The sequence below is a fragment of the Platalea leucorodia genome (assembly GCF_965183815.1).
Source record: "Platalea leucorodia genome assembly, chromosome: 5".
NCBI classification, from domain to species: domain Eukaryota; kingdom Metazoa; phylum Chordata; class Aves; order Pelecaniformes; family Threskiornithidae; genus Platalea; species Platalea leucorodia.
In genome coordinates, this window is record NC_138827.1 from 86,220,759 (window position 1) to 86,247,363 (window position 26,605).

At 46.2% G+C, this 26,605-nt stretch overlaps 1 protein-coding gene across 1 annotated transcript in view; it reads left to right on the top strand.

Annotated features, from left to right (window-relative positions):
* The window catches only part of BIN1 (bridging integrator 1), a 98,082-nt gene that overhangs the window by 65,623 nt on the left and 5,854 nt on the right, over positions 1 to 26,605 (top strand). The window contains exons 8-16 of the mRNA XM_082311509.1: positions 1,167 to 1,252; positions 2,917 to 2,992; positions 4,998 to 5,080; positions 12,672 to 12,822; positions 16,896 to 17,024; positions 19,899 to 20,006; positions 21,841 to 21,864; positions 25,506 to 25,598; positions 26,376 to 26,486. Of these exons, the coding sequence (XP_082167635.1) occupies positions 1,167 to 1,252; positions 2,917 to 2,992; positions 4,998 to 5,080; positions 12,672 to 12,822; positions 16,896 to 17,024; positions 19,899 to 20,006; positions 21,841 to 21,864; positions 25,506 to 25,598; positions 26,376 to 26,486 (861 nt within the window). The remainder of the gene's footprint in view (positions 1 to 1,166; positions 1,253 to 2,916; positions 2,993 to 4,997; positions 5,081 to 12,671; positions 12,823 to 16,895; positions 17,025 to 19,898; positions 20,007 to 21,840; positions 21,865 to 25,505; positions 25,599 to 26,375; positions 26,487 to 26,605) is intronic.

Consider the following 26,605-nt stretch of genomic DNA (forward strand, 5'->3'; position numbering starts at 1 on the left):
CCAGTTCCCTGGTGTCTTGTGGGCTCTTTGCAGAGCCCTGTGGCGTTGTGACATGCCTGCTGCTGTCACACATGTAAGTAGGCACTGACCTTCCTGTTAAGATGTGTCATTGAGTTGCTCGTGCAGGGATTTGCCATCCCGCATCCCACTGCACAGGGTTATGGGAGAATAATGCTGTGCTGTTGCAAATTATGGAATAGAAACATTTCAATTAGCAAGTTTTGAGTTTTAAGTCAGGGCACTGAAAAGAGGAAGAGGTCACCTAGAACAAATATGGTAAGAGGAATGTTCTTGTTGCTGGTGTCTGCTGTCAGCAACAGAAGCCAGGATCATCCTTTTTGTCACTGAAACCCAGCAGAATTCATATATCAGTGTTGGGGTCTGTCAGTGTCTGGGTCAAATGAACAGCTCGAATTTAAACTCGCAACTAGGAGAAGAGGTCCTGTACAAGGCATATTTCCTTTGGTGTTGGTGGCCAACAGCCAGCCGGGGATTGCTCTTGTGTTAGATCCTCACCAATGAGAGTATGTGAGACTGCTGAAGCCAAGCCCTGCTGCTCAGGCCCTCCAGCCTGGCCTCCTGCTGGCACAACTCATGCTTTGCATACCCTTCCTTGCTTTTCTAGTCAGCTTTGTGAGAGAGTTGTAGCAGCCAAGGATGCAGACCTCCTCCCTTCCTCAGAAGAGATGGGGCTTTGGCATGACCTTACCTGAGCAGAGAGAGTCCCCACAGGGGAGGATTCTTCTTCAACACCATTTGGGATGGATTTCAACTCTTTCAGAGACCTGGCGAGGGGCAGGGGCCACTATTGTTTTCATTTGTATCCAGGCTGGAGGCTGAACTGCCTGACCAGCTCGATTCAGTTTTTGAAGCCCGGGAAACTTATAGAACTTCAAACACATTGGTGAATGTTTGAATTACTTTCTGAGTATCCAAATGGGGAAATGTATTGAGAGAAGACCTGAGAGTAATATATGCAAGCTTGAATGGGCATCAGGTCACCTGTGATGCAATCCTGGTTCCTGGGAGACTCATTTGGGATGGGGATTACTCCATACCAGAATTTTGCCTGGTCTCCCAAGGAAGTCAAAAGAGTCACAGTTGTCCCAGCCCTGCAGGGTACTTGTCTGCACTGGAGCTGACAATCTCCTTTGTCTGTTATTAAGGCTGAAGAAGAGTTAGTAAAGGCTCAGAAGGTGTTTGAAGAGATGAACGTTGATCTGCAGGAGGAGCTGCCCTCGCTATGGAATAGGTGAGTGCTGGAAGTTTTCCCAAGGGCTGGTTGGAAGGAAGCTGTTCTCCTAGCTTGGGCTGGGTGTCTGCTCTTGTTTTCTGGATCATCTTAGAGAGTCTGTCCTAGGATTACCCCCACCCAAGTTCACCCTGGGCTTTCTGTGCTTTGCTTCGTTGATACTCAAGAAAAATTCAGTTTTACCACAAACAGAAACTGTGTTTCTATGCTTTGTCTGATTAATCCCTTTGCCCCACCAACTCTGCCCAGCTTTCCTGGGCAATGGCCCAGCATCTGCTGTGGACAGCAGACAGAGCAGGCTGGGTCACTAAGATTTTGGGTGTGGAGCTGGCTGGCTGGAAGAAACATCTGCAGCTGAGTGGGTATGTCAACTGACTGATTAAGGGAAGATGACGTGTCAGAGGGGTTTATATGGTCACCAGGGCTGGAGAAAGCCAAGAGGTGATGCCTTGATCACTGTGTCTCACCATGCGAGCTTATGTGAAGCAAACCTGTGAAGCAGCAGGTTTAACATAAGAGGGAGGATAAGAGGGCAGGTTGCTCTGCTTTGGATGCCACTTTCGGGTTTGGGCAGTTGGGTGAACAAAGATGAGGGAAGGATCCTGGTGTGGCTGCCTTCTCTTGCACCTAAATGTGCTCCTGGCTATATGACAGAGGACCCAGTGAGGAACTAGTGGTTATAACTGTCCCGTTGTGCTCTATTTAACAAAACACAGCCTGGGCAGAGGAAAATGGGCTGAGAGAATAGGAAGACTTGAGAGACAATGGATTTTCCATACCAATGATTATGGTGATGAAAAGGGAGGAGAAAGAAGCAGACCAACATTTAGCTTACATGTCTGTCTTCACTGCCCTTTCCTGCCAGCCTGGGTCAGGACTCTCTGCTCAAAGCAGCATGCAGGCCTGGCTGAGGAAGGGACTGGGAGGGATACAGGCATCTGGGTGGTTCCATGTGCAGAACGGTGATGCCGCTGGCCTTAGAGAGCATCTCCCTCCTGCTGTTGCTCCTCCAGCTGGGTGCTGGTACAGCACTCTCTGTTGGCAGCTGGCAGGCTGGCTAGAGGAAGGAACGTGGCAGGCAGCTGCTGGGATTTTAAGGTGCCACGGGTTGTTCACAGGCTCCTGCTATCCAGCTGATCGCTCTGCTTTCCTGTTGCGCTCTGTGCCCATCCTGTGCTTTCTTACTCTTCTGCCCCTGAAGCAAATGGTTCATGCTTTTTTGCTTCTGCTGGTGCTGAGTGACTTCAGAGTGAATTAATATCTGTCCTCCTGCCAATTCCCCTAGCTCTCCCTACACTCCATCTGTGTCATAGCCTCTATCCTTTTCCTTGCCATCACTCTACCACGGGCTCTTTTTTTTTCTTCTTTCCTGTTTTTTCTTTCTTTCCCCTGCCCTACACCTCCCTCTCCCTTTAGCCAGCACAAATTCAGATCCTGTCTCACCTGGCCTCCTCCTCACCTTGAACATGTTTGCCCCATACCTGATCTTTGCTCCATCATCCCCTTCACACTCCTCTGCCGCCCTTCTCTTTCAGCATGTACCAGACCTGACAGAGTTGAGTTTGAATGGGAAAATGGTGGGTGGGAAGTAGCAGAAGGGGCAGAACTTAAAGTCTTTGGGAGAGTGTCCATTAAGTTCTTCTGTCTCATTTTTCATTTGGCAGTCGTGTTGGTTTCTACGTCAACACATTCCAGAGTATAGCAGGCCTAGAAGAGAACTTCCATAAAGAAATGAGCAAGGTAAGGAAACTAACAGTTTATCCTACTAATACACCCTTTCCTCACTGTTAATAAAAAAAAAAAGAAACAAAAAACTTGAAAAAAGCAGCTGGAGAAAATGGAGCATTTGGCCTATGTCGAAGGAAAAGGTTAACCCTTACTTTTTTCTGAGCCATTTGGGAGAAAGGCTGTCTGAGATAGTAATGTAAAGGGATGGAGTACAGGGAAGAGACCGCAGGGCCATGCAGCAGTGGGGAGTTTGTGTCACTTGGCAGGGCTCATTTGCAGATCCACAGAGGGAAGCGAAGTCACTTTCAGGCCTATCTCTTGCTGCCCGTTTGAGTTCATCTACATTATGGATCAGTAACCTATTACCTGGGCAGTCTTAGCCTGGTATCTATTTGCCTCCTCATCTGCTGCCTGGCAGCAAGTTGCTGTGAACCCTCATCTCTCTAGCTGTGGGCATGAGAACAGCAGGGAATCTGCCAATCTGCAAGTTGGCTGAAGACAGACCCGCCTCACTCCAGTCCCTCAGGAAGGCACTTCCCAGCAGTACCTCTCTGCTTTGGCTTCTTTCCTGCCCTGTGACCCAAAAGAAGGCATTTGAGTGCTTAGCATGGCCCTTGCATGGGCTACCAGTTGGCCACAAGTTGGGAATCACAACAGTAAGCAGTGTTGTAACCTGGTGGTGGCAGGCTGGATGCTGGTGCTATATGCGAGTGCCCAGCAGAGATGTCAGGAACAGTCTGTGGGAAAGCCCCCCATTGCCTCTTGCATTTACAAATATGTTTTGTTTTTTCACTTAAAAGCTAGAGAAGTCTTGAATTCCTTATGTCTGTACGCTACTCCTAGAGTTGCACGCCTTCTGTAAATGTTGCACTAATCTTGATGAGCGACTGAGAGCCCAGCTGGAAAACTCTTGTATTCCCTCCCCTCCCCAATGTCATCTTGACAACAAGACAGCCGCTAAGCAACGAGCAACGTTATAGTCCTTCAATTCCCAGCAGTCAGGGGCCCTCTGCCTTGGTGTAATGCATCAGTTTTGAGCCCTGCTGACATTTCATGGGGATCTTTCCAATTAATAGCCTGCTCTTCTCCACTGAGGAATGAACTGATTGTTAAGAATAGGGAGGATTGTTATAATTATCAGGTTGTTGCTGTTAACTTACATTCAGCAAAACATGGGAAAGATGCTTGTGAGACAGGAATTCTCTTCTTGTATCATATCTTGGATTTTTCTTTCCTGAGGAGTTGTGTATGAGAGCAGGGCTTTTGCTTTGTTCCATAAGAACCATCTGTTTCTTATTACTGCTATAGCATCCAATTAACTGCTGGTGTTGCCGGCACAATGCCTCCAACATTGATTGCATTGGATCCCTCCTCCTACCAATGATAAATCTGGCATCTCATCGTGTTTATGAATTGGCTGTTTCAGAATAGGAGTGTCTGGAGTGAATCTTGCAGCCTTCAGTGCAGGGAGAGTTTAACCCCTAATATTGCATTCTCCAGAGATATCCAGGTCCTGTGCAAACCTAGATGGCCCAGGTAGCCTGTGAAGTCAAGGCTTGTTGTTGACTGGAAGTCCAGCTGCCTTTGGGCTTCACAGTTGAGATGGCCACATCCCAAGGTTTATAAGCAGGTCTGAGGAACAGCTTTGGCTACAAATCCAGAGTGAAGCTTCAGTTCTAGCACATAGACCCTTAGGTAAACACACTGCTTGCTTTTGCAGTGGTACACACTGGTGGGGGCGGGTGGTAGAGAAGCAAAGAGGATGATGTGTAAGGGAGGCAGAGCATTCCCACAAGGCTCCAGCAGCTCTTCGACAGTTTGAGTGCTCTGGCATTTCATACCCCACAGAGGAGTGGAAACAGACGTAGGGCTGTCCTCTCTTGGGATAGCTGAGTATGTGTACATGTCTGGGCACAAGCCCTTGTTTGGTCAGCCTGTGCGGGCCAGCTCAGACTCTATTCTGGCACTTGGGCTCTTTTCTCATTCTTTTTCTTTCTTTTGTTTTTGTATTTTGCAGTTGAACCAAAACCTCCATGATGTCCTGCTGGGTCTAGACAAGCAGTACTCAGCCAATGCCTTTCCCGTTAAAGCACAGCCCAGGTCAGTAACTGTGGGAGTAGTGTCTTTCTGTCAGCAGGGGAGGAGGGACAGGGATGTCTCTACCAGGGGTATTGAAACCTCCATGTTGTTGGTTGGGGAGTGATTTGACTACCTGCATATAGCCAGCCAGTGCCCTCCTGAGACTCCCTAGAGCATGTCCAAGATTGCACTTGGGGCTGGGTGACACAATGCAATACCTCTTACCTTTCTAGAATAGAATCTGGAGGCCTAAACTTTCATTAGGTGCTGATATTTAGGCAATTGACTCTCAGCTCTGCTTTTTTAAAGTCAAATTCCATGCACTGACATGTAATACTGAGCTGCCCCTCCTGGGTTGAGTTGCTCAGCTCCTGTCCTGTTCTTTCCCTCAAAAGCTTCCACCATGGACCTGGAGCTTGTGAGCCTGAGCACCAAGAGCCCATTTGTTTCCCTAGCCTCCTCTTTGGCCCTCCAAACTTGGACCCACCTGTTTGCCAAAGCCTTATGCCCCTCCTGTATACCCAGCTGCAGTGCGTTTCCTCTGTGTGTGTTGTGGAAGTAGTTGCAGCCTCACTAATATGAGGCCTCCTGATCTCAGAGCACTTCTAATCTGCACATAAGCAAGGAGTGAGTGTCCTCCAGGCCTTTAGTTTTCTTTCCTCAACTGGGTCCAGTCTTGTATGGTTAAGTGCAAGTCTGCACATTCTCTAGCACTGAGAGGGGAGGGAGAGGTCGGGCTCTGGATGAGGCTGTCTGGCTCCCATCCAAATGTGTGAGTGATGAAACAGTGTTGGGCTCTGGCTTCCAGCTGCTGCTAATCCCATGTGCTGGGTGAGCAGGAGCACAGCCCAAGTCCTCAATTGGTGTATTGATGGAGGGAGGAGGTGAAGTCAGCATGAAGTAAGAGCAAGCTGTGGTCTGAGTGCACTGATTCGGAAGGGCTAGATCAGCTGTTGAGACCTCTGTGCTCCCTTGTTTAACCTCCTATTGCAGTCGTGCATAGACAACTTGCGTGTCTTGTTCCAGCAATGTGTGTGGTGTTTGCCAGCTCTAAAGAAAGAGGATGTTTGAGCTGAATTTGGCACCTGAATTTTGGATTGCTGACACCAAATTTTTAAGGTGCTAGTAGGAATGCTTCTTGTGAAAACAATATCTTCTTCCCAAGTTAGCATGTGGTGTCTGTTGATCATTGCAACCCAACAAGACTGAAGCCTTGTGAGGAGGCCGTGGTGCCCATCCTCTTGCTGCCATTTGCCCTGTTGTCTCTGATGGCAGCATCCTCCAGGGTCTGTGGAAGAGGATGAGGTAATAGGACAGATGAAAGCTGTAGCCATTGCTTTGTCCAGCTCCCTCCTCCTCCTTCCTTTCTTCCTCAAGAAAGTGATGGCAGGCTGTAGTGACAACCTGGCCCAGACATGTTTGTTGTTGTTGTGGCATGAAGTTTCTGGCCTGAAAGAGCTTCCAGTGAATAAACTACCTGTCCTCACAATTCCAGCCCCCACAAACTGCTAGCTTCATCTGGGGATGTAATGGGTGTCTCAGCTGCAGTTCTGTGCTCTTTGGCTGGCTGAGACCACATGGCCCTAAAAACTGAAAATGAGCGCACACACAGAGGTCCCTGTGCGGGTAGCAATCCGAGTGCTGCTGCTTCATCACTTAGTCCCTGCATCTCGGCTGAGATGCCAGACCTGCCCCAGAGCGACTCTCTTCCTCCTGAGCACAGTGGAGCAGGGGAGGAGCATGTAACAAAGGTTTGCCAGGGTAGTAAATATGTTTTGCAGTGACCAGGAAATGCTGTGAGGCATGTCTGCCTCTCCTGCACATCTGGCCTCGCATTGTGTCGAAGGGCTGGAGCGAGAGTGTGCAGGAGGAAATGGCCCTCACTGATCTGGTTGCTTATTGTGGTCTGCTGTAGGAGCAGATGCTTCCCTAACCCTTCTCTGCTGGGAAGGGGATTGGAGGTGGATACAATGGCAGGAAATGAATGAGAGAAGGTGGGAGAAGAGAGGCAATTATCTGTGCATATCATTATGGCATTCATGCAGGGCCCTACAGAAATATTACTGTGGCTGATTAATCTGATGCTGGCTGTGTAGCACAGTAGCACAGAGCAGCTGATGGATTTCTGAGAACCTCAGACATACGTTTGGGATTTGTTTCTGAAAGAGTTTGAACATTCACGGCTCAGATGCCTAGAAGACCTAGGAGATCTGAAGCGTTATCCTAGTATGATTGGACAAACTGGAAAAAGACATAGTAGGAAAGCTGCTGATTAGGTTCCACGTATAAGACTGCACACAGATCACATAAGTAAAGAATGGGGAGCTTGTTTCTTATGTACCAATATTTACAGGGGAGAGTGAGGAGCTGTATTACCTGTGAAAAAAGGACATTTACAGTTCTCTGCTGGTCTATACAGTTTCCTTTTTCTTCTTCTCCATGTGCACCCTGGCCCCATATTCCCAAGAGCAGGAAAAACACTAGTTTGCTCACATACATGTAGATCTTTGACAAGCACAAAAAGCCCTCTCCTACCCTCTCCAAACCAGACCATAGCTTTCTAGGAACCAAGGGAACTGTGTACGTGTTTGTGTGTGTGTGAGAGAGAGAGAGAGAGGAGACCTTGTCATCTTGGTTACAGTGAGTTTTGTGGCACCAAGTGAATGGGTGCTCAGAAGCTTAACTTTTCCTCCCTGGTTTGACTGTGCCATCCTGTAACGGAAATGATTTGCGTGCCATCCTCAACAGAAAGAAAACTAAACTGTTCGCCAGGCTGAGGAAAAAGATGAGCAGGTACCGGTACGGAGAGCAGCATTTCGATACGTGTTTGATTTAGTTCCTAAAACTGGAGAGGCTGTTGCTGGACTCTAACAGCCTGGCACGTGTTAACCCTGTGATGGGAGAGGGGTCCTTTGCATGATACGATGTGTTCATGGCCTGCTGGGTCCTGCTGAGATCTCTCTGTGTCTGGATAATCCCATTAACCGCTTGTGTGCCTGGTTTGAATCCTTGCTTCTTTTCCTATCTAAGAAGGCAGTGTGAAAGCTCAGGCATTGTCTATTCAGTTGTTTTTGTGCGACTAAAAGCGCGGTGCTGGGTTTTCCGTGGGAAATATGGGCAATTTTGGTGATTAACAACTTCTAGTTTTACCTAGTGGGGCTTGCCCTTTTGAACAGGTCTGAAATGCTGCATTCTCATTCCCTGCCTGGCCAGGGAGGACCATGAGGCAAGCCTTTCACACTCAGAAGTCCTGCCCTATCTACCTGTTGCGGTTGGGAGGATGATGAGGTGGGAGGAGGACACTTCCAGCTTTGCTCCTTACTTGCTCTGTTCTTGAGGATCCTCACTATCATGCTCCATCCATTTAAAATTCTGTGCAGGGCTGAAGGCAAAGGAAGCCTGTTGTCTTGTTTAAAGACTAATGTCAGCATCTTACCTTTCAAGGCAGTGATGGCATTGAATAACTGGATTGCTGCAATGCCTAGAGTTACCGTAGCCAAGGTCAAGGACTCTGACAAGAACATGCTCTGGAGCAAAGTGGGAATTGCTGCGTAATGTCATGGAGACTTCCTCTAATTTTTGCTTTTCTTAGTCTTTGTGTTGGTACTCCCTCCATGGGGTCCTTATAGGAAGAAAAAAAAAAAAATTCAAGATGATGTCCTGCCAGCAATAAAAGCAAGTGCTGGTGGATTGAGGTCAATGCTTTTCTGATCTGGGCTTCCCAGTGACTAGGGCAAGTCACACAATCCTTCTCTTTGTCTCTGCTATGCATCCTTTGTAAAGTGGGAGGTTGGAGGGTGGAGAAGGGTAATTTCACAGGGAAGCTGATGGGCAAATCTTGACTTTTATACCCTCAAATAAAAATCAATGAAGGAATGTCTTGTGTTGTTACTATTCTGAGGTTTTCTACTGTAGGAAAAGGAGGATTCACAGAAGTACTTCTCTGGATGTCTGTCTCTGGTCCTTGGTTGGACCAGTGTTGTACCTGCACCAGGCAGGACATCTAATATTTCCAGTCACTGAGAATGGATAGATGCTACAGCAGAGGGAGAGAGAGTAAATCTCATCTCGATGAGCTCTAGCCACAATGTGCTCCTGCTCTGCCCTGATGAGGTCCAACGGGCCCAGCAGTTAAGGTGCCTGACCCAGGCTCTGCTGGGGGTTTCTGCTGTCAGAGCAGCTGCTGGGGTCACAGAAAATTTGCAACCCCTGATGCAGGGAAGGAGACTCGGTCACTTTGATCTGCAGCAAGAATGTACATTTGTGCCACTGTATGTTTGGGTATGCAGGTGCTTCTTCCTCCTTTCTCCTGCCCCTTCTCTTTTTTTTTTTTTTTTTTTTTTTTTTTTTTTTTTTGTTCTTTTAAAAAAAAGTAATTCTCCAGCCTGCTTTGGGGCTAAAAAATACTTTTGGCTAAAAGGCCCTGTCTGAGCCTTAGCTGAGATGCCAACCTTTTTTTCTTTTTAGCTTGAGAACTTGGCAGGAAGTGACTGGTCTGTTTTTACCATATTGGAAAGTAGGTTTCATCCTCTAACGCAGGATTGTTACAAGCACACGGGAACCCCATCTGCAGAAGTTACTCTGCTCTTCCAGAACAGACGAGGCAGCCCCATGAAGGGTCCAAGATCTCAGCAGTACTAAAAGAGGCTTTCCCTTCAGCTGCAGTAACTGCATTAGACCCTGTTCCCAGCTCTCTCATTCCAGAAGAAAGTTGACACCCACTTCCCTTCCCTGCCTGATATTCCTGGATTTGGCATCACTTCCCAATTGCTCATGGGAAGGAAAAAGAGAGAGCAATGACCTTGTTGTTTTCACTTTTTTTTACTGTGGTACTCACGTTTGGTCAGTGGGGACAGTCCCCACACTCTTGCTTTTCCCTGTGTTTCCTGGAGCAAGCAGTCAGTTTGGAGACAGGGCTTTGCTCTGTGTGGGCAGTGTGTGCTCCCCGGGGACCCGTGAAGGACAGAGGATCCTGGTGACAAGCTCGCTTGACGCTGGTTGTACTGACTAAATGCATGCAAAGCGACAAGTGCAGGAATGAAGGTGCTGCTCGGGGGGCTGGAAAAGGCTCAGCCAAAATTAGCACTGGCATTTTCCTAGGGGGATCAGCCAATACATCAAACAAGCTGTAAATAGTAGTGACTTAATGAAGGCTTTAGCGTGGGGCCCTCTCAGCCCTTGTAGGATGAGGGGAAGAAACTCGGCTGCCTTTCATGTGGGAGCCTTTTACCAATATATCTCCAAATTAAGTCACTGCCAGGCACCAGAAATAAGGCACTAAAAAGCTGTTTGACGGCCTTTGAAAATAAGCCTGAACTCCTTGCTCACTGGGAGAAATGGCCTCTTCAGGTCCCTGAAGGAAAAGTCTACCCTTGTCTTGGTAGGCCAGCTGATAGCCAGTAGTCCCAATATTCCCAATGTAGTCTGGGCATTTGAGGAGTCCTGGCAGTCTAGCTGTAGATCACTGTGTCCCCCATCTTCTCCAAAGTGCTTTCAACTCTAGGGAAGGTAACATGTTTTTTTCCCCAACTCTAGCATCAGAGGACATTTTCTGTCATTTCCTGCTGTTCCCTGGTTCCTCCCATTTAGAGCAGGACTTCCTTACCTTCACCCTTCAACCATTACTACTTTTAATCTGTAGCACAGCCTTGTCAATTTTGCAGAATCCTTCACACAACTCACTGTTTTGAAGTGATTTCTGGGGACCTCTGAGGAAGGACACTGTAGCCATATCCAGTCAAACTGAAGAGCTGCAGGGGCTGGTGTACATGTTCTTAGTCCCTCCTCTTCCCTCTTTCCTCTTCCTTTCCCTCTTTTTCCCTTGGCGTGCGTGCCCCTGGTTGAGAGCTGCTGGCAGAGAACATCATTGGGTTTGTTGCATCATGTTGGTGTGCTGCTGGCATCAGTGTCATCAGAAACATCTGACCTGCATGCGGACCTGAGAACAAGCGCTTTGTGGGGAAATGTGTGTGTGGGGTGTGGATATGGGGAGAAAGTGGGGGGAATGGGTGAGGGCAAAGTGAATGAAGAGGGAATGGGATGGGGAGCTTGAAAGCTGGAATGCTGAGCAGGGGGAGATGCTTGCTTGGAAGGGGAAGTTTGTTGAAATGCCTTGCTGTCCCTTCCTCTTCTTGCTGTCCCCCTACTCGTGAGTGTTTAGGAATGACGCCATCATGCATGTTAGCCGATGACCACCATACCTCGGGCATCCAAGTGTGAGTGGATGTACAAGTCTGGAGCTCTGGGCTCTCTTGGGACAGAGCAAAGAAAGAATCAACTTGATGTCCCTGCAGAATCAGGTCTGCATTGCTCTAGTCCTGGCTCTATGCCAGGATTTATTGTCTCAAGTTATAGGAAAGGATCTGTTCCTTTCAGCCTTCTCCCAAGGCCTTTAACTTCACAAGAACTGCAACTTCGTAAGTGGAGGCAAATATCACTCCCTGTAGATGAGGTTGCACAGCCGTTTTGCAATATCCTGTAATGTTCTCTTTTCAGCTGTGTATAGTTTTGCCAAACTGAAACCACTTCTACTAAAATATCCCCTACCAGTGTCTGTGCTTCTACATGACTGGAGATAAATTGATAAGTTGCTTTTTGGGGAGCTGAATTTCAGCCAAGATGATTGAGAATTAGGCTGGGAAAACGGTTTTACCTTTATCCCTGTTGAAATTCTCTGGTAACCAACTTTTTACTAAATCTCTCATGATTCCGTACTTTGAAGCACAGACTTCACACTTGGCCAGGGCATGCCCTTAGGGAAAGGCATGTGCCTTTTGCCATTCCTTTGAAAAATCTGTCCAAATCTGGTCAAGTTATGAACCAACAAACGCCACTGGTATATGCTCCTTGCATCTTAATTCCCTGAAGAATCCCTCTTGACTGTGTGTCAGAAACAGTCCTGGAGTAGGGACCAACTGGAAAGGCAGGGGCAGAAGGGGTTCATCATTGAAAACAAGGCTGGGGAGACTTTCCATAATAGAGAAATCTTTATTAGTAGGCAGAATCTCACTGTTTCTTTGCTGTCTGGAATGATCTGTGAAACCTCTGGCTACTTTGCCCCTCTTCCAGCTTAGCCAGTTTGTACCACATAGAGGAATAAGATATTCTACACATCACAGGTGTTATGAATCTATTAGTCATAACCCATGCAGGTGTCAGAACACCACCATGCAGAAAAATTCTTATCTGTAGAATTTAAAACTAAACGAGCTGCACAGAAATCCTTCCCCTATCTGTTTCCACAGTATTAAGACTATGACTTAATGTCAGGCACTTACATTAGAATCTAGCAGAATTAAGGATGCCTGGTTGGTTTTTTGGTTTTGTTTTTCTGTGTCTGAGGCAAAGTATATCCATGCAGTAGGAATGTAGTGAGTAGCCTGCTGCACAGTAATGCTGCTGCAGTGTGTTGGACTGCAAGTGACTCAGCAAAGATGCTTCTCAGAAGCTTGTAGGGGCTTCAAGTGTCTTCATCACATGTCTGGGCAGTGAAGCAAAGAGATAATGGAGGCCACTGATCTGTGCCGGTTAGCACAACTCCTTCTAGGCCTCGCTCAGACTTCTCTCTCTTTCTCTTTCCCTCTCTCTCCCTTTCTCCCTCTGCTTCCTTCAGTGACAGCACCCCAGCGAAAGCAAATAAAAGCCCCTCGCCTCCACCAGATGGATCTCCCATCACCAGCCCTGAGACCAAGACTGTCAACCATGAGCTGGAATCGTCCACTTTGGAAGCGCCTGGGGCAAGCATCCCAAAGTCACCATCTCAGGTAGTGTCCCCATGACATTGACCATGTCTCTGCAGTATGACCGCTGATGGTACAAGCTCCGTGAGTCAAAGACAGACATCCATCAGTTGCTTTTTTGGACCTCTTCCTGATACTGAGCACAGAGAATATGACTTGATGGTTGGGTTGTTCTCCTTCACTGGTTCCTGAGAGGTTCCCAAGGGAAGAACTAAGCTGTCTCTGAATGCCTCTACAGGGGGAAGGCCAGTAATACATTTTGCTATCCAGTAGGATGGCCAAAAAGATCCAAGGAGGATGGAGTTGTAGCTAGGCGAGGGAGTTTGTTCTTTACATTTGAATTAACCTGTAGAATTCAATGGTCCAGTTTCTTTTCAAGAACTTCAATAACTGAGGAAAGTTCAAAGAAAAAAGTTTAATATTGATAAGGAGAACATCTGTACTTTGCATGATGTTTTACTTTAATCTCAAGATAAAATTTTATACTAAAAATAAAGGCATTATATTCTTATGCTGTGAAGAAACTAGGTGGGTACCAGGAAGAAGACGGTCCATTATATGGAGTCTGATACCTTCCAAGGCCTTTGTTAGTCCTTTCCTTACACAGGAGATACCCACCGGCATGTTTAAAATAGTGTATGTAGCTCCTGTTACTCAGCGTATCATATGATATGTTTTACTTTGAGATTTAAGGAGAATAAAACATTTACTTCCTCTTGCCATCCCTCTGTTGCTGAGTGGAGGAAAAGCTTAGTAGGGGAAAGTAGTAACTAGACATAAATTTATGTCTGGTGCCAATCCTTGCATTTCAGTAAGTGGGACACCAGGGAGGAGTCTTCCAGGAAGCATTAAAGCTGAGAGGGGTTCTGGCCAAACTGGTAAGAGAAAACCTATTGCATCTGAAAAGAGACGGGTGCAACCCAGAACTTCCTTGCTGTTGTCATATGTAGCAGTATGATTCCAAATTCCAGCCTGTGGTGTAGGCTATCTGCTGTTTCTGGATAGCTTTTCACAATATTTTTCCCTCTGCTGCATTTTTAATTTTCAGGATTATCTAGGGACAAAAGGGGATGTTTGTATATTGGCAAAAGGGTCTTTTTGAGCCCTGTGAGATGCGTGCAAGTCTGGCAGTGTCTTTTCAGGGCTTCTCCAGGGTCTCTGCACCTCTCAGCATTGCACAGCCTAGAGCAGCTTTGCCACCACCCTGGCTAGGACCTTGGAGTAGAGTATGTGTATGGGGGAGAGAATAGTGCCTCCAGATATGCCTTCCTGTTTTTTCAGAGATTGCCATAACTTGATTGAAGTTTGGAACAAGAAATCATACAGATTTATTGAGCTGTTCACTGCAGACTTCACTTGCCCTGCCTGTGGACTTGTCATGCTGAGTTTGGCTTCTTCTCTTTCCTTTAAATAGCACACATAAGCCTGGGTTTTGCCAGCCTGCAAGTGCTTTCTCATTCACTTGCTGCCTTCCTGCCCACAGGAATGGGGCTGGAGGCACCCCTTGTCGAGCAAGCAGAATATTCCAGTGCAGCCCTGGCTGGAATCTCAGATGGGCCACAGGCAAGACTGAAATGGCATTTGTAGCTAATGCTGCCACCGCCTGGCAGCTCTTTCCCAATCTATATTTAATTCATTCTCCCAGGCGTCACTACAGTGAAGAACAAGAGCTCCACTCCGTATTTGTGCTAGGTGCTAAGAGACGGAGCTGGCTCCAGAGGGAGGGAAGACAAGGACAGGGGTTTCATACTCGGAGCCAAGCCTGGTGTCTGTATGGATAAAGTCTAGAAACTAAGCGTGTGTCAGCTTGCCAGCCAGCTGGAAAACACAAGTGTCTACTCTCTCAACAGTGCTCAACTTTAAGCTGTGAAGATGAAAATCTTCACAGGTGTTATTACTTTTGGCCTGTGGGTAAGTGATTTTTTTTTTTCTAGGGTCCTCCTAGGGAGGCTAGGGGCCTCATCCTCTGGGGAAGGATGGAGCAAAAAGCAACAAGCAAATACAATTCTCTGGCCTCTTCCTATCTGAAATACTAATGCAGACCATAAACAAAGGCTGTGGAGAGAAAGACAACAAAACAGGAGAGACCAAATAAATACTAACTAAACTTTGAACTGTTCCCTATGCCAAAAAAATAGCTCTTTTACTGTCCTTTAATTCTCAAAACTGGCTTATTTCTGTCTTTTGGAAGAAGCGACTGCTATCAGCTCTCCGCACTGAGTAATTTGATGATGACACAGGACTTCAGGGGTCTGTGAAATCTCAAAGGTCAGACTTTTGCTCTCAGTTACACCACTGAAACACTGTAATGACACTTTTGAAGTCAATGCAACTATGTTGAATTTAGACAGGTAAATCTGTGGGATCCAACTCAGCAGAAAAATTTTAGAGGATTTGTTTTATTCTGGGCAGCGAAGTTGTTCATGCTTGATGAATTTCCAGGTATAACTTAACATCAATGGGCAATCCTGTTGTCTTTGAAATATGGTTTTAGACTACTGTTAGAGGTAATGCTGGACACTGTAGAAGCGCTGGTCTCCAAGACACTAATGCATTGGAAAGAAGACGACTGACTGTTTTAGAGAAATAAATAGCAGAAGAGTTGGGATCTTTTTGACTTCAGAGTTTGTAATTGGACCCTCCCGTTTCTGTAGATGGTGGCTCTGTTCTGAGAATAGCTTTTCCCTGAAATTTCTGGTCCCTTCTTGCAAATGGCAAGTAGGGGATTTTCAGGAAGGGATTGTTCTCGGGGAATGTATACACACCACCTTCTGCAAACAGTGAAAAGTTGGAAGTGAACACACTACTTTCATTATGTCCCCTAGCCAGCTATTCAATGGAAAATGTGTGTTTGCATACTCACTCACACTCTGTAAAGTAGGTTAACCCAGTAGAAAACTGGGCATATCCTTAACAATCTGAATAAATGCCTTGTAGAGCTCAGTTATATGCTGGAGGGGTGTGAACACAGGACTGGGAGTTGGGGATTGCTGTGTTTCAGATCTGGGCCTGATGCTGATATATCGGGTGCCCGTTGTCAGGTCTCTGAGTCTTGCTGCCTTGGGATTCTAAGTACGATGAGAAGATCAAGTAACTGTAAAACAGTACTGTAAATGGAAAGCATTGTCATTGCTGAGCGTTGCTGTGGTGCTTGGAACTTGTATGGCTGTTTTTTTCCAACACAGCAGCAGCTCCTCAAAGTTTGATTTGATCTAGAAATGATCATTGAGCCTTGGGCACAGGAAAATGTGAAGAGGATGTGGATGGGTTGATCTAGGGAGGGTCTACCACAGCTTCCCATGGGGTTGTGGATGCAATGTCAGGCTGAGTCTTTTAGCATGATGGTGGGTAGTAGGATGGGTTAGAGTTACAGGGTCAGACTTTGTTATGCATTCTCTGGATCTCTGTTTGGGAAACACGACTTCATTGCTGTCAATGCTCATTGGTGAAACTGAGAGCAGAGTTGGGCCCGCAGCAGTCATGGCTTCTCAGGAGTTTGAATTGTTTTTGCCTAAAGCTGAGAAGTGGTAAGATGCCATCAAGAGCTCTTTCAGACCTTTCTTACGGTACACTGGTGATCAGTGCACCAGTACTGGGCAGATCAGAGTCTGTCCTCATGGTCACCTACCCATAATAGGACAAATTGGGTCTGATCTCTCATTCCCTTAAGTATGGTAAGTATGGCAAAGGGAGGCAGTGCTGGCCTGGTCTATTGAATTGTGTTCTCAGTAATTGATCTGCTCCCTTCCCAGTGGTTCTTTTGAAGGTTGCACATGCTTTAATTATGTATGCATGTCCTGTCAATGCATATTAATTGTGTTACGCTTCTCCTCTGCAGAGGGAAACTTGCCCACGGCTGAAGTGTAACTAATGATGCCAAACCTTCTCTGGAGGCCTGTGGTTGTTTTTTTTGTTTCATTTCAATTCAGCCCTTCACTCTCCCTCCCTCTCTCTTCAGATGGAGTTGATTGGACCTTGCTCTGTGCCTGTGGTTGTGATATCCCTCACCTTCAGTTTTTGTGGCTAACCTGGTTCCTGTCTCTGGTTTTTTTGGGTGTCGCCGTCTGTGCTGTGGCCATGTGCTCACTTGCATGCAGTTGAGGAAAGGGCCTCCGGTGCCTCCGCCTCCAAAAGTCACCCCCTCCAAGGAGATCAAGCAGGAGAACATCATCAGTCTGTTTGATGACAATTTTGTCCCTGAGATAAGTGTGACAACCCCTTCGCAGGTTAGCTGCTATGCCCTGCCTTATATTTGTCTGCCTCTGAACTTTTCCTTTTGACCTTTCTTCTCTTTAGAGGTATCAAGCCATGAAACCTGGTCAGGTGAAGGAGGAAGGCAAGCTCAGCATTGGACCTCAGAAGGCAAAGAATTAGATAGGAGGCTAACTTAGAGGGGAGGGGGGGCTAGAAGGCAGCTTTGACTAGCAGATTGCCCTTTTAGAGCTTTCATTCATAGAAGAAATGGGAGAAATGCAACTGGTGAAGATGCCAGAAAGTAATCACTGCATTTGTTCAGCAGGAAAGCACATGGATTATGGCTCCCCTCATATCCTATGATATGCTCTCTCCAGACCCACTGATCCTGGGTGTGGATGAAGCATGTGTTTTCTGCCCTTGTACATCCCCAAGTGCTGAGACTGGCATCTGTGCCCTTTCTGGGAGAAGACAGTTTTGTGCTCTCCATGCCTTCACACATGGGCTTTGCAGTTTGAAGCCCGCACCTGCACAGGAAAGGCCAACAGGAATTGCATGAAGTTCTCTTTGAGGAGAATAGGTGCCTCCAGTTTAGATGGGCAGGGCTGTACCTGCTGTGAATTCAAGACTGCTGACACAGTCTGTCACTCTTCACCAGCCAGCAGTTCCCATCAGAATATTTCTTTCTTGTCATGTGGCACCTTTTGAAGCCCTGAGAAAAGAAAAACATTTTCAAATTACGTATTTTTTTTCTCTTCACATTCCTTTTGATTTACATCACTACAAGAGAGGATGCCCAGGAGGGGAATTCTGTGTTGGATCTAGGAGAATGGCAGTCCTTATGTGTATAGGAGCCTGACCAGATTTCTGGCTGTACCGTGAGATACCTGCATTTACTTTTTTATGTATATATACACATGTGTATATATATATATTTTTTTTTTCCCCGTAAATCCTTGTTAAGGCACAAGTAATCTCTCTATCAGTGCTCATCTGTGACTCATTCTGTAACTTTTCCTTGTATCATGCTGCTCCATTGCCTCTGGTTTGCCACCTTCCACCCAGCTGCTGAGGAGCAGAGGTGGAGTGGGAAGGGAGGGAAGTCCATGTCAGATTTTGCATTGCAATAGATAAAGCTTGCAGAGCAGAGAGATGATTTGACAGCAGTGTTGGAAGGCAGGACCACAGGCAGCTGAGCAACTCTCTTATTTTCTGTGCTTTTTTCTCCTGTATCATAATGGACAGCTCTGTCTGCCCCATGGTTTGTATCATGTATTTCCATGTGAATGCCAGCCCTTAGTCAGACGTACTCTTCTGCATCTGATCAGTGCTCTGACCCAGGATGGGATCTGCTGTGACTTTCAATCTGAGGGAGGACTCTGGTTGCCAGAACAATCTTCACTGAAGCACCCAACAGCCACTAGTGTTCACTGTGCTGCCCAGGGCCATTCCTGTCAGATGTCTTGGCTCCAATGAGCTGTCTTGTGGGAGGTCTAGGTGCTAGCCCTTGCATGTTAGTCTCGAACGGCAGGTAGGATTATTCCATGACTGGAGCCTTTGATGTCTTGCTAACAAACAAAACTGAAGATTGGGCTTGGAGCCTCTCTGATGGGTGGCCTGGATGTGCTGGAGGAGCGTACTAGAATGCTAGTTGTTTTTTGCATACTGGTCAGGGTTTATTATTGTGAGATGGGAGAGCTTGGTTCCTTGTCCTCATCCCTGTGGATCTCAAAAAGAGATTTTCATAAGGGAGAGAAAAATCTAGAAGAGAATTGGAGTAAGAGGAAACTAGAGGAGGTGAAAATGATGGTGGTGTGGGTTGTATTCAGAGGACTTTTTCTTAAATGGTGTCTCTTGCTATGTTCCAGGAGTTTTTCCATTGTGGGGCTATGATATAACTGTGGAGACCAACCTGCCACACTTTGTGTGTTGTTGGAAAGGTAGCTGAAGCAGTGGGGCCAGCGAGCTTGGGAGGTCAGTGGAAACAGGGGCAAATCTTTCTAGACTTGCTGGAGAGAGCAGCTTCCTCTGAAGCTGCGTAGAAAGGAGTGTCTTGTAGTGGTTAGGTTAAATCTAAAAACCAAAAGTGATAGTTCAGTTTTGAATACTAATGACTCACGTCCTTTGTAGTAACTGTTTTATTAATGGTAATCGGTGAATGTGCCATCATTGTCTTTAGAGCATTAATCAGTCAAAGGGAGTTATTCTGCTGACTTTGAAGAGAGTAGCAAAGCCTCTCAAATTTATGATTTGTTAGAAGACTCATGTGTGCATGTTTCTGGGATGTCCAGGAATGGGAAGCATTGAAAACAGCGTTTTTTGATTGGGGAGTGATTCAAATCCCTTAGCTAGGGTGAGCTGCCATATTCTGTGTTTCTGTCTCAGAAGGCAGGAGGGAATTAGGAGCTTTGGGAGTTAGCTCTGAGGTCTCTCAGACTTACCTTCCAGCAGCTTGAGTCGTTTTCTGCCTGGATCCGTGTTCCTGAGATAAGTTGCATGTGGCTGAGGGAGTCTGTCCTGGGCCTTCAGTACAAAGGCAGCTGGATGAGCTACAGGGAATAGATATAAAAAGAAATAGAAGAGAAGCCCTTCTGAGTTGTCAGTAGCAGTGATCCTTTTGACCAGAGCAGGTCAGATGCTTACACCATGTCAGCTCATTTGGACAGGTGGGAAGATGAACGAGTCCTGTGGAGAAGGCTCAGGTTTGGTTTACAGTGGCACCCATGCGAACTGCCCGTGATTATAGGCACCAAGCAGGCAGGAGTCACGTCAGGTGTTTGCATTGCCACCATGTCTTCTGTGCTTGCAGGCTTAGCTCCTGGATATCGCATACCCTCCCTCTACTGTACGCATGTGTGTGTGTGTGTCTAATGCTCGTACTGCTTTTCTTCCTCACTGCTGCCAAGTTTGATGCCCCTGGGCCCTTCCAGGAGGGAGCCAGCCTGTTGGATCTGGATTTTGATCCCATTAAACCAGATGCCACTGTGGGGAAGACCCCCACACCCGCCTCCCAGGTTGGTTCATATCACCATTCCTTCTCCCTTCATAACTGACTTGTTGCCAAGTGTGGCGTGACCTGCACCCATGTGAATGATAATGTGGACCTGAGCCATGGGTGGCTGGGCTGGGTGCCCAGACCTGTGCCTTGCAGATGGGCACCTTGGTCTTGTCTGCTGGATGTTTAAGTCCAGTGAGAATCAGATGGCTACTAGCCTGGCCACAGTCTGGCACTAGGTGTTTGTGGGATGCTTGTGCTTTGCTCTGGTGATCTACTGACTGACAACTTGTTCAACTTAATGTATGTCCCTCCCTAGATTAGCATCCTCTGTATGCTATATGGGTTTAAACTGTTATTCTGTGGATGGGAATTCAGCCTCAGTTCTGTGCTCCTGCTATAAATTGCTCTCAAAGGGATTTTTAATAAACACTGGTAATCTGCAGTTACTACGGTGAATAAAGCTGTAGATGGATATTGAAGTGATGTGAAGCCCTTCTTTTTCTGGGTATAACATAGCCTCTGTTCCTAGTTAAGAAGTAGCTTCCTCCCTGAGCATAGTGCTGCGCAGTGCAGTATCAAAAAGGAAGATGCCTAATTCTGGTCTGGCCTGTACCTGGTCCTGTCCGCTGTCAGAGGCGGGTGCACTGCGCTTCATTTTGTGTCTAAATGGCTGGAGGCTTTGAAGTGCATCCTGAATTTGGCTGTTGTCCTGACCAAGACTTTCCATTTCATATGTATGAAATGGTTATTTTTTGCCCGTGGTTGCCATTAAAATTTGTAATAAACATAATAATTGGGATGTTTACAGTATTTTTCTAGTATCATTATGTCAAGGAGGCCTGTATGACACAGATTTTTTTTTTTAGCAATAAGACCTCTCTTATTAGAGAGATCAAACGTTAGGCATTTGATTCTTCTAAATTAAAATACTGTAGCTGCAAAATACTAGTTATTATCATAGTTTGATACACACCAATATGGCAAGCTACCACTTTTTGGAACTTTAAGTGGGCAGATTGGCATTTCGTGTCTGCTTGCCTGACAGAACAAGCTGAATGCCCGGATAGGCTTTTTTTTTTTTTTTTAATTTATTTAGTGGGATTTTTTTTTTTCTGAATCACCAGTTATAACTTGGATAATTGGGTATACTGGCTTAGGATACAAGTATAAATTTGACTGAAAATGGAATTATTTGTTACCCTTGCAGAAAAGAACAAATATTACGCTGAGTGGGTTTTTCAAAACTGCTCAGCAATAGCATATTTGCTGTTCTAATGTATTTATTATTAGCTTCAGAAGTCATTAAAAGAAAGAGTCTAAAATAAATACTTTCTAATGGTAACCACAGTACAAATCCTAGCGAAAACCACCTAGTTTTCAAAGCAGTCAAATTTATTTCCTGTGGGGTGGGCACTGTGGCAAAGAGGTTGAGATATTTCATTACTGATCCAAAGACACCAGTTGAAGTCTTGTTCTGAAATCATACTAACTCTATTGGGTGTGGGTGTATGGGAGCATATGTAACCCTGATGGACCACAAACTCATGAGGGTTGTTTTTTTTTTTTCTGGCTATGTGGTCTGCCACTGATAACTGAATGTGGCTTGGTTGTCTCCCTTCATACCAGAGGTAGAAAAAAACCTTACTCAGATGCCTTGGTGCTTAAATTTGAATATGCAGTGGGGAGGGGTGTATAAATTCAGGTACTAAAAATATTTTTAAAGCACGCAGAGATAAATGCTGTTCAATGTGTATGTCTGCTTCAGTCTGATCAGCATCTGTAATGTTTGTACTCACTGAAATAATCATGTATAAACATGTTTTATTTTTGTTGCTCTTTGACATGCTTAGTCTTTACCTTGGGATTTATGGGAGGTAAGAACTTCATATGGCTTTCCTCTCTCATCATGTACTATGCATGTGCCAGTGCCATCTCTGTGCGCATACCTGTCTCCTTTCCCTTGCTGCTTTTGCTTTCCCACACCCCAAACGAAAGTTGCTCCATGTGCTGCTGAACCCACTTTTGCACCTTCTGTGAAGCCCCAGGGGCAGCCACGTTTGCAAGTCAGGTCTGGCACTCTGAAACTTATGTCTCCGCCAGTGCACAACCCCATTGCCTTTCCCTGCTAACTCACCTTTCCTTTGGCATGATGATGTGACGTTCTCATTAAACTTAATCCCGCTGTGGCATCATCCTCACCCTCCACTCCTCAGTATTTCCTGAACTCTGTACGTCCTGTTGGTCTTGTGTGCGATGCATAAATGTCTCAGCTGCCCCTCGTCCTTACTGCCTGCACCATTGGGTATACATACATGCTTGGAATTATCTGTGGTGTTTGCTGTTTGTTGACCATCGTTGCCAGAAATGCTGATGTGAAATAGCTCAGCCTGTGTCTACACTGAAAGTTAAGTGCAGGCCCAAGATTTACCTGGCATCTGCCTCAGCGTCAGCATTGGAGCTTGCTGACAAAGGAGACCCTACACATGCTCTGCATCTGAACCAAAGCCAGACCCTCATTTATGCCCTCTAGGTATATTGGGCCTGGGAAGGTCTCAGATTGCTGCAGATTAGCCCATTGGGAGATATTTCAAGCACAACTACTTTTGAGCCCCTCTGGACAAACAGCCAGCAGTGTGGACAGAAAACGCTTGGTCTGGGTACTCAAGCCTGCTCCTTGAGCTGGCTGTATCCCACAGTGTAGATGTAAGCACATGTCCTCAGCTTATGCTGGGGAATGAGTCCTGCCAAGCTTTCCATTCTCAAGGGCCAGATCACCACCTAGAGTCAGTACTTGGGAGGACATGATGTAAGCCCTGCTGAGAGCCTGGCCCAAGGACTCACTGTGGCCAGTGCTCTCCTTCACATGAGCTTGGATCATGTCAAGAAAGATGTTTCCCTTGTGTGTTTTATCAGCCATCAGTGTTTAACATCTGTCATTCCGCTGTATGTGCGTTGTCAGTCTGTCTTAGTAAGAAAGAAAAGAAGTCTGTGTTTTTGCAAGGAAGGATCTCGTGCCTTTCAAGTGGATGGGCAGGGATGAAGTATGACTGTATCTGATTGAGCTGTGCTTACAGTCTGGGGTGTAAAAAGTGCTTTGGGCCATTTCTCCCATCCTGGAAACTGATTTCACCCAAAGGACAATTTAATCAACCGGGGAATGCTACTAGACAAGGTGTTCTCACCATGCCAATTCTCACCTTGGCATGCCATACACAGTTAAAGAGCAGAGCTCCCCATAGCTGGGGAATTCTCCTCTTCAAGTCTTCTGAAGTGTTTTTGCTCGGATGTTCTTCTTAGCTGTTGACAAGAGGAGACCTGTTGCATGGTTATATAGTCCCATATGCCACGAGGTTAACAACTGCATAGAAACTTGGATGCAGCAGAACTTAGTTCTGTGGACTAGGAAACTTGCATTTGGTGTGTATGATGCTGCTGTTGGAATAAGCAAAGCTTTCAAACCTGGCAACAGCGGTGAGCAATTCTTCCTCTTCTCCCTATAGTATCTTTCCATGACTGTAAATGCTTTTATAGGCCTTGGGATGTCCACAGGTACATAAAATAGAAAAATAGGTAGCTGACATGAAAATGCCCTTTGTTGAAATCCAGGGTATTAATTTAGATTAAATTTCTCTGGTTATTAAATACTGTTTTTGCAAATTAGCTGCTTTTAAAAAAGGAGCTCACGTTGAGCTCCTTTTCACTTGTCCATGCTTGGCCAGATAGAGTTGGGCTGGCATCTGTCCCAGTTCCAGTTTCACTGAATCCAAATAAAAAGCAACCTGGGAGTGAATCTAATTAAACAGGAGAAGCCTTTGTAGCATTTCATATGCATATACATTTACCATAGCACTACCAAAGCTGCTGTGGGAATCCTCTGCAGGATGGGAGCAGCTCTGCTGTTTATAATGTCCTCTGGCAATATAAGCCTGTGGACGTGGTGATGGGGAGACATGAGGAAGGATGTGATAGGAGAGGAAAGCATGTGTTAAATGGCACCATTGGAGCAGCTGAAGGTAAAGTAATGGCTTTTTGTTAAATCAAGGATTTATTTCTTCGTTATTGCTGCTGTTATTAGAAGACTACTTGGAGCATTGTGCCAGTGCATGGCTAGTAGCCAGATGGGTGTGGAGTTAAGGGTTACCATGGTCGCTGCTTTACACTGGGCTTTTGTAGGGTTGGGACTATGAGAATTGCAATATTAAGAAATCTGGACAATGCCTTGTTTTGAACGTGGTTGTGTTCAGGAGTACATGTGTTTACCAAATGTATGAGGCATGTAGGCATGCTAAGGCTGGTTTATTCACAAGTATTAAAAATGAAAAATCTCTGTATAGCAATCTCTATTGTGCAAGTATAAAGTGGGTATCATCTAGTTAGATTCTGCAAAGAGGCGCATGTGCTATCTGGTATGGAGAACAAATGGATATAGACTGGCCATGAAGACGCTTGGGCTGCAGATTAGACCCCTGAGGTTCTTGTCAAGAGTCTTCCCAGGTGCTGCCTGGCCAGTCTCCCAAGGGGCTGATCTGCAGCATTGATGCTACCAGATCCAACTTACTTTCTGCGTTGCTGCAGTTTCTGGGAGGCAAATTAATATCTTTAATTTTGTGTTGAAAAAGAGTTAGCCTGACTTCTGGCAAGGGAGAATAAAAACTTGAACTCCTGGAAGTGTATCATCAGAGGTGTTTGGTTGGTCTTTTGTTGTGCACAGAAACCCCTGTCCCCAGGCTTCCTAGAACAGTCTCTGTCAGGCAATGATTGGTAGGTGATGCTGAATATTCCTCCCTGGTGGTGGCAGCTTTTGTGCATTAGAAACTCCCCTCTCCACCAACACAAATGTGTGCATGTGTGCACACACCATGTGGAATATTCATAGCAAATTCTTGCTAATAGAATATTCACAACAGAATCCAAAGTCATGACTCTTTGGGCCTATCCAAAATCAAATTGAGTGAAAGTTAGCACAGTTTTCAGTTCAGTTTGATTCAGTGTTAATGTCATGTAGATGCTGGGTCCAGACTAAGTTCCATATCTGGACACATTATTATCATGCTCTTCTGTTTCTGGGAGTATGCAAAGGCTTAAATATTCCTCAATTGTTGATCCTTGGAAGTAGCCTAATGAGAGATCCTTGTCCCTTGGCATGCAAGCAGACTTGTGTTCATATACAAGTGGGCAATCTATAGGTAATAATAGATAGTGTGTAAAGTAGGTCTGTGATTTAGATCGTGAAAAGAAAGAGATGCACAGGATTTTTGGTGTTTCATTGATTTCCTCTGGAGTATTGCCTGCTGCGTGGCTGGAGTGAGGAAATGCAGGCTTTACTGTGATTTCACTGGGTTGCAGAGAAAGAGGGAGACAGAAACCTAGCAAGACCCTGAGGTTTCTCACCTATTTGTCAGCAGATGGCAGCAGTCAACAGCATAGAGCACTTGGACAGACTGAGCCTCACTTCTGCACACCCAGGTAGATGTAATGAGCATAACTGTCCACCTGGATGACTTTTGTATTGCAGCCTGCAGAAGCAGCCCGTGCAGGAGCTGAAGCAGCTGGATCAGAAGCAGCAGCTGGAGCTGAAGCATCTAAAACTGAAGCTGATTCAGGATCGGTAAGCACCTCGAGGGACAGCAGTCCCTTTTCTCCATCACATCCCTTTGTCATACAGCAGATGTGGGAGGCTGGGCTGGGAAAAGACACATGTGGCTGCCTGGAAAAACACATCCCTGCCACCCCAGCAGTTACAATGCTCTTATTCAGAGGCCAGACTTAGCTGTTGCGTTTTATCTGTGTAATGCTTAGGAAGAAGCTCTGCTGGAAGTTCCAAAAAAAGAATTGTCCCTTCACCCATGTTGTGAAGCCAGCCCACAGCCCATGCTGTGCTAAGCTTGCATTGTCTGCTGGGTTCCTCCTTGCTCACCATTTACTTTACCTACCCTGTCCTCTGGACTCTGCCTGTGTCCCCTGAACATCCAGGGTTCCTCTTTTCTTCTTGACACTGCCACCTTTTTAGGGGACTGGAGTAGGTCCCATTTCATGGCTGCTTGGTCCCTATAGGCTGTCGCATTTGAGTTGTCTGTTCCACGAGGGCTCTACAAGAACTGTGTCGTGACCACAGCGAATGGGAAATGCTGGGTATTATGGTCACAGAGGAACTCTAAATCCTCTCTGCCGTTCTGCAGCCTTAAGCAAAGGAAGACAGTGGTCACCTCTTCTGCCTTCTTACTGCTGCCTCTGCTGTGCTTTGGGGTGTTTTTGTCACTGACTGGTGTGCTGGGAAAATCTGCTGAAGCCATGGGTGGGGTTGGGATGTGGATTTGGAGCTGCAATTTTGGATTCTCTTTTCTCAATGGCTTTTTTTCCTTCCCTGGCTGCTGCTGCCTACCAGAGCTCTCTACCTGCTGTCGTTGTGGAAACTTTCCCTGCTACCGTCAATGGCACTGTGGAAGGAGGTGCTTCGTCTGAAAGAGCTGACATGCCCCCAGGATTTCTGTTCAAGGTGAGTGCATGGTGGTGGGACACCAAGTTCCTGGTAATCTTTTTTTTTTTTTCCCCCCCTCTAATGGATTAACAACTTTCACTCAGTATGGCCATGGGCTATGCCACATTGAAAGGGAG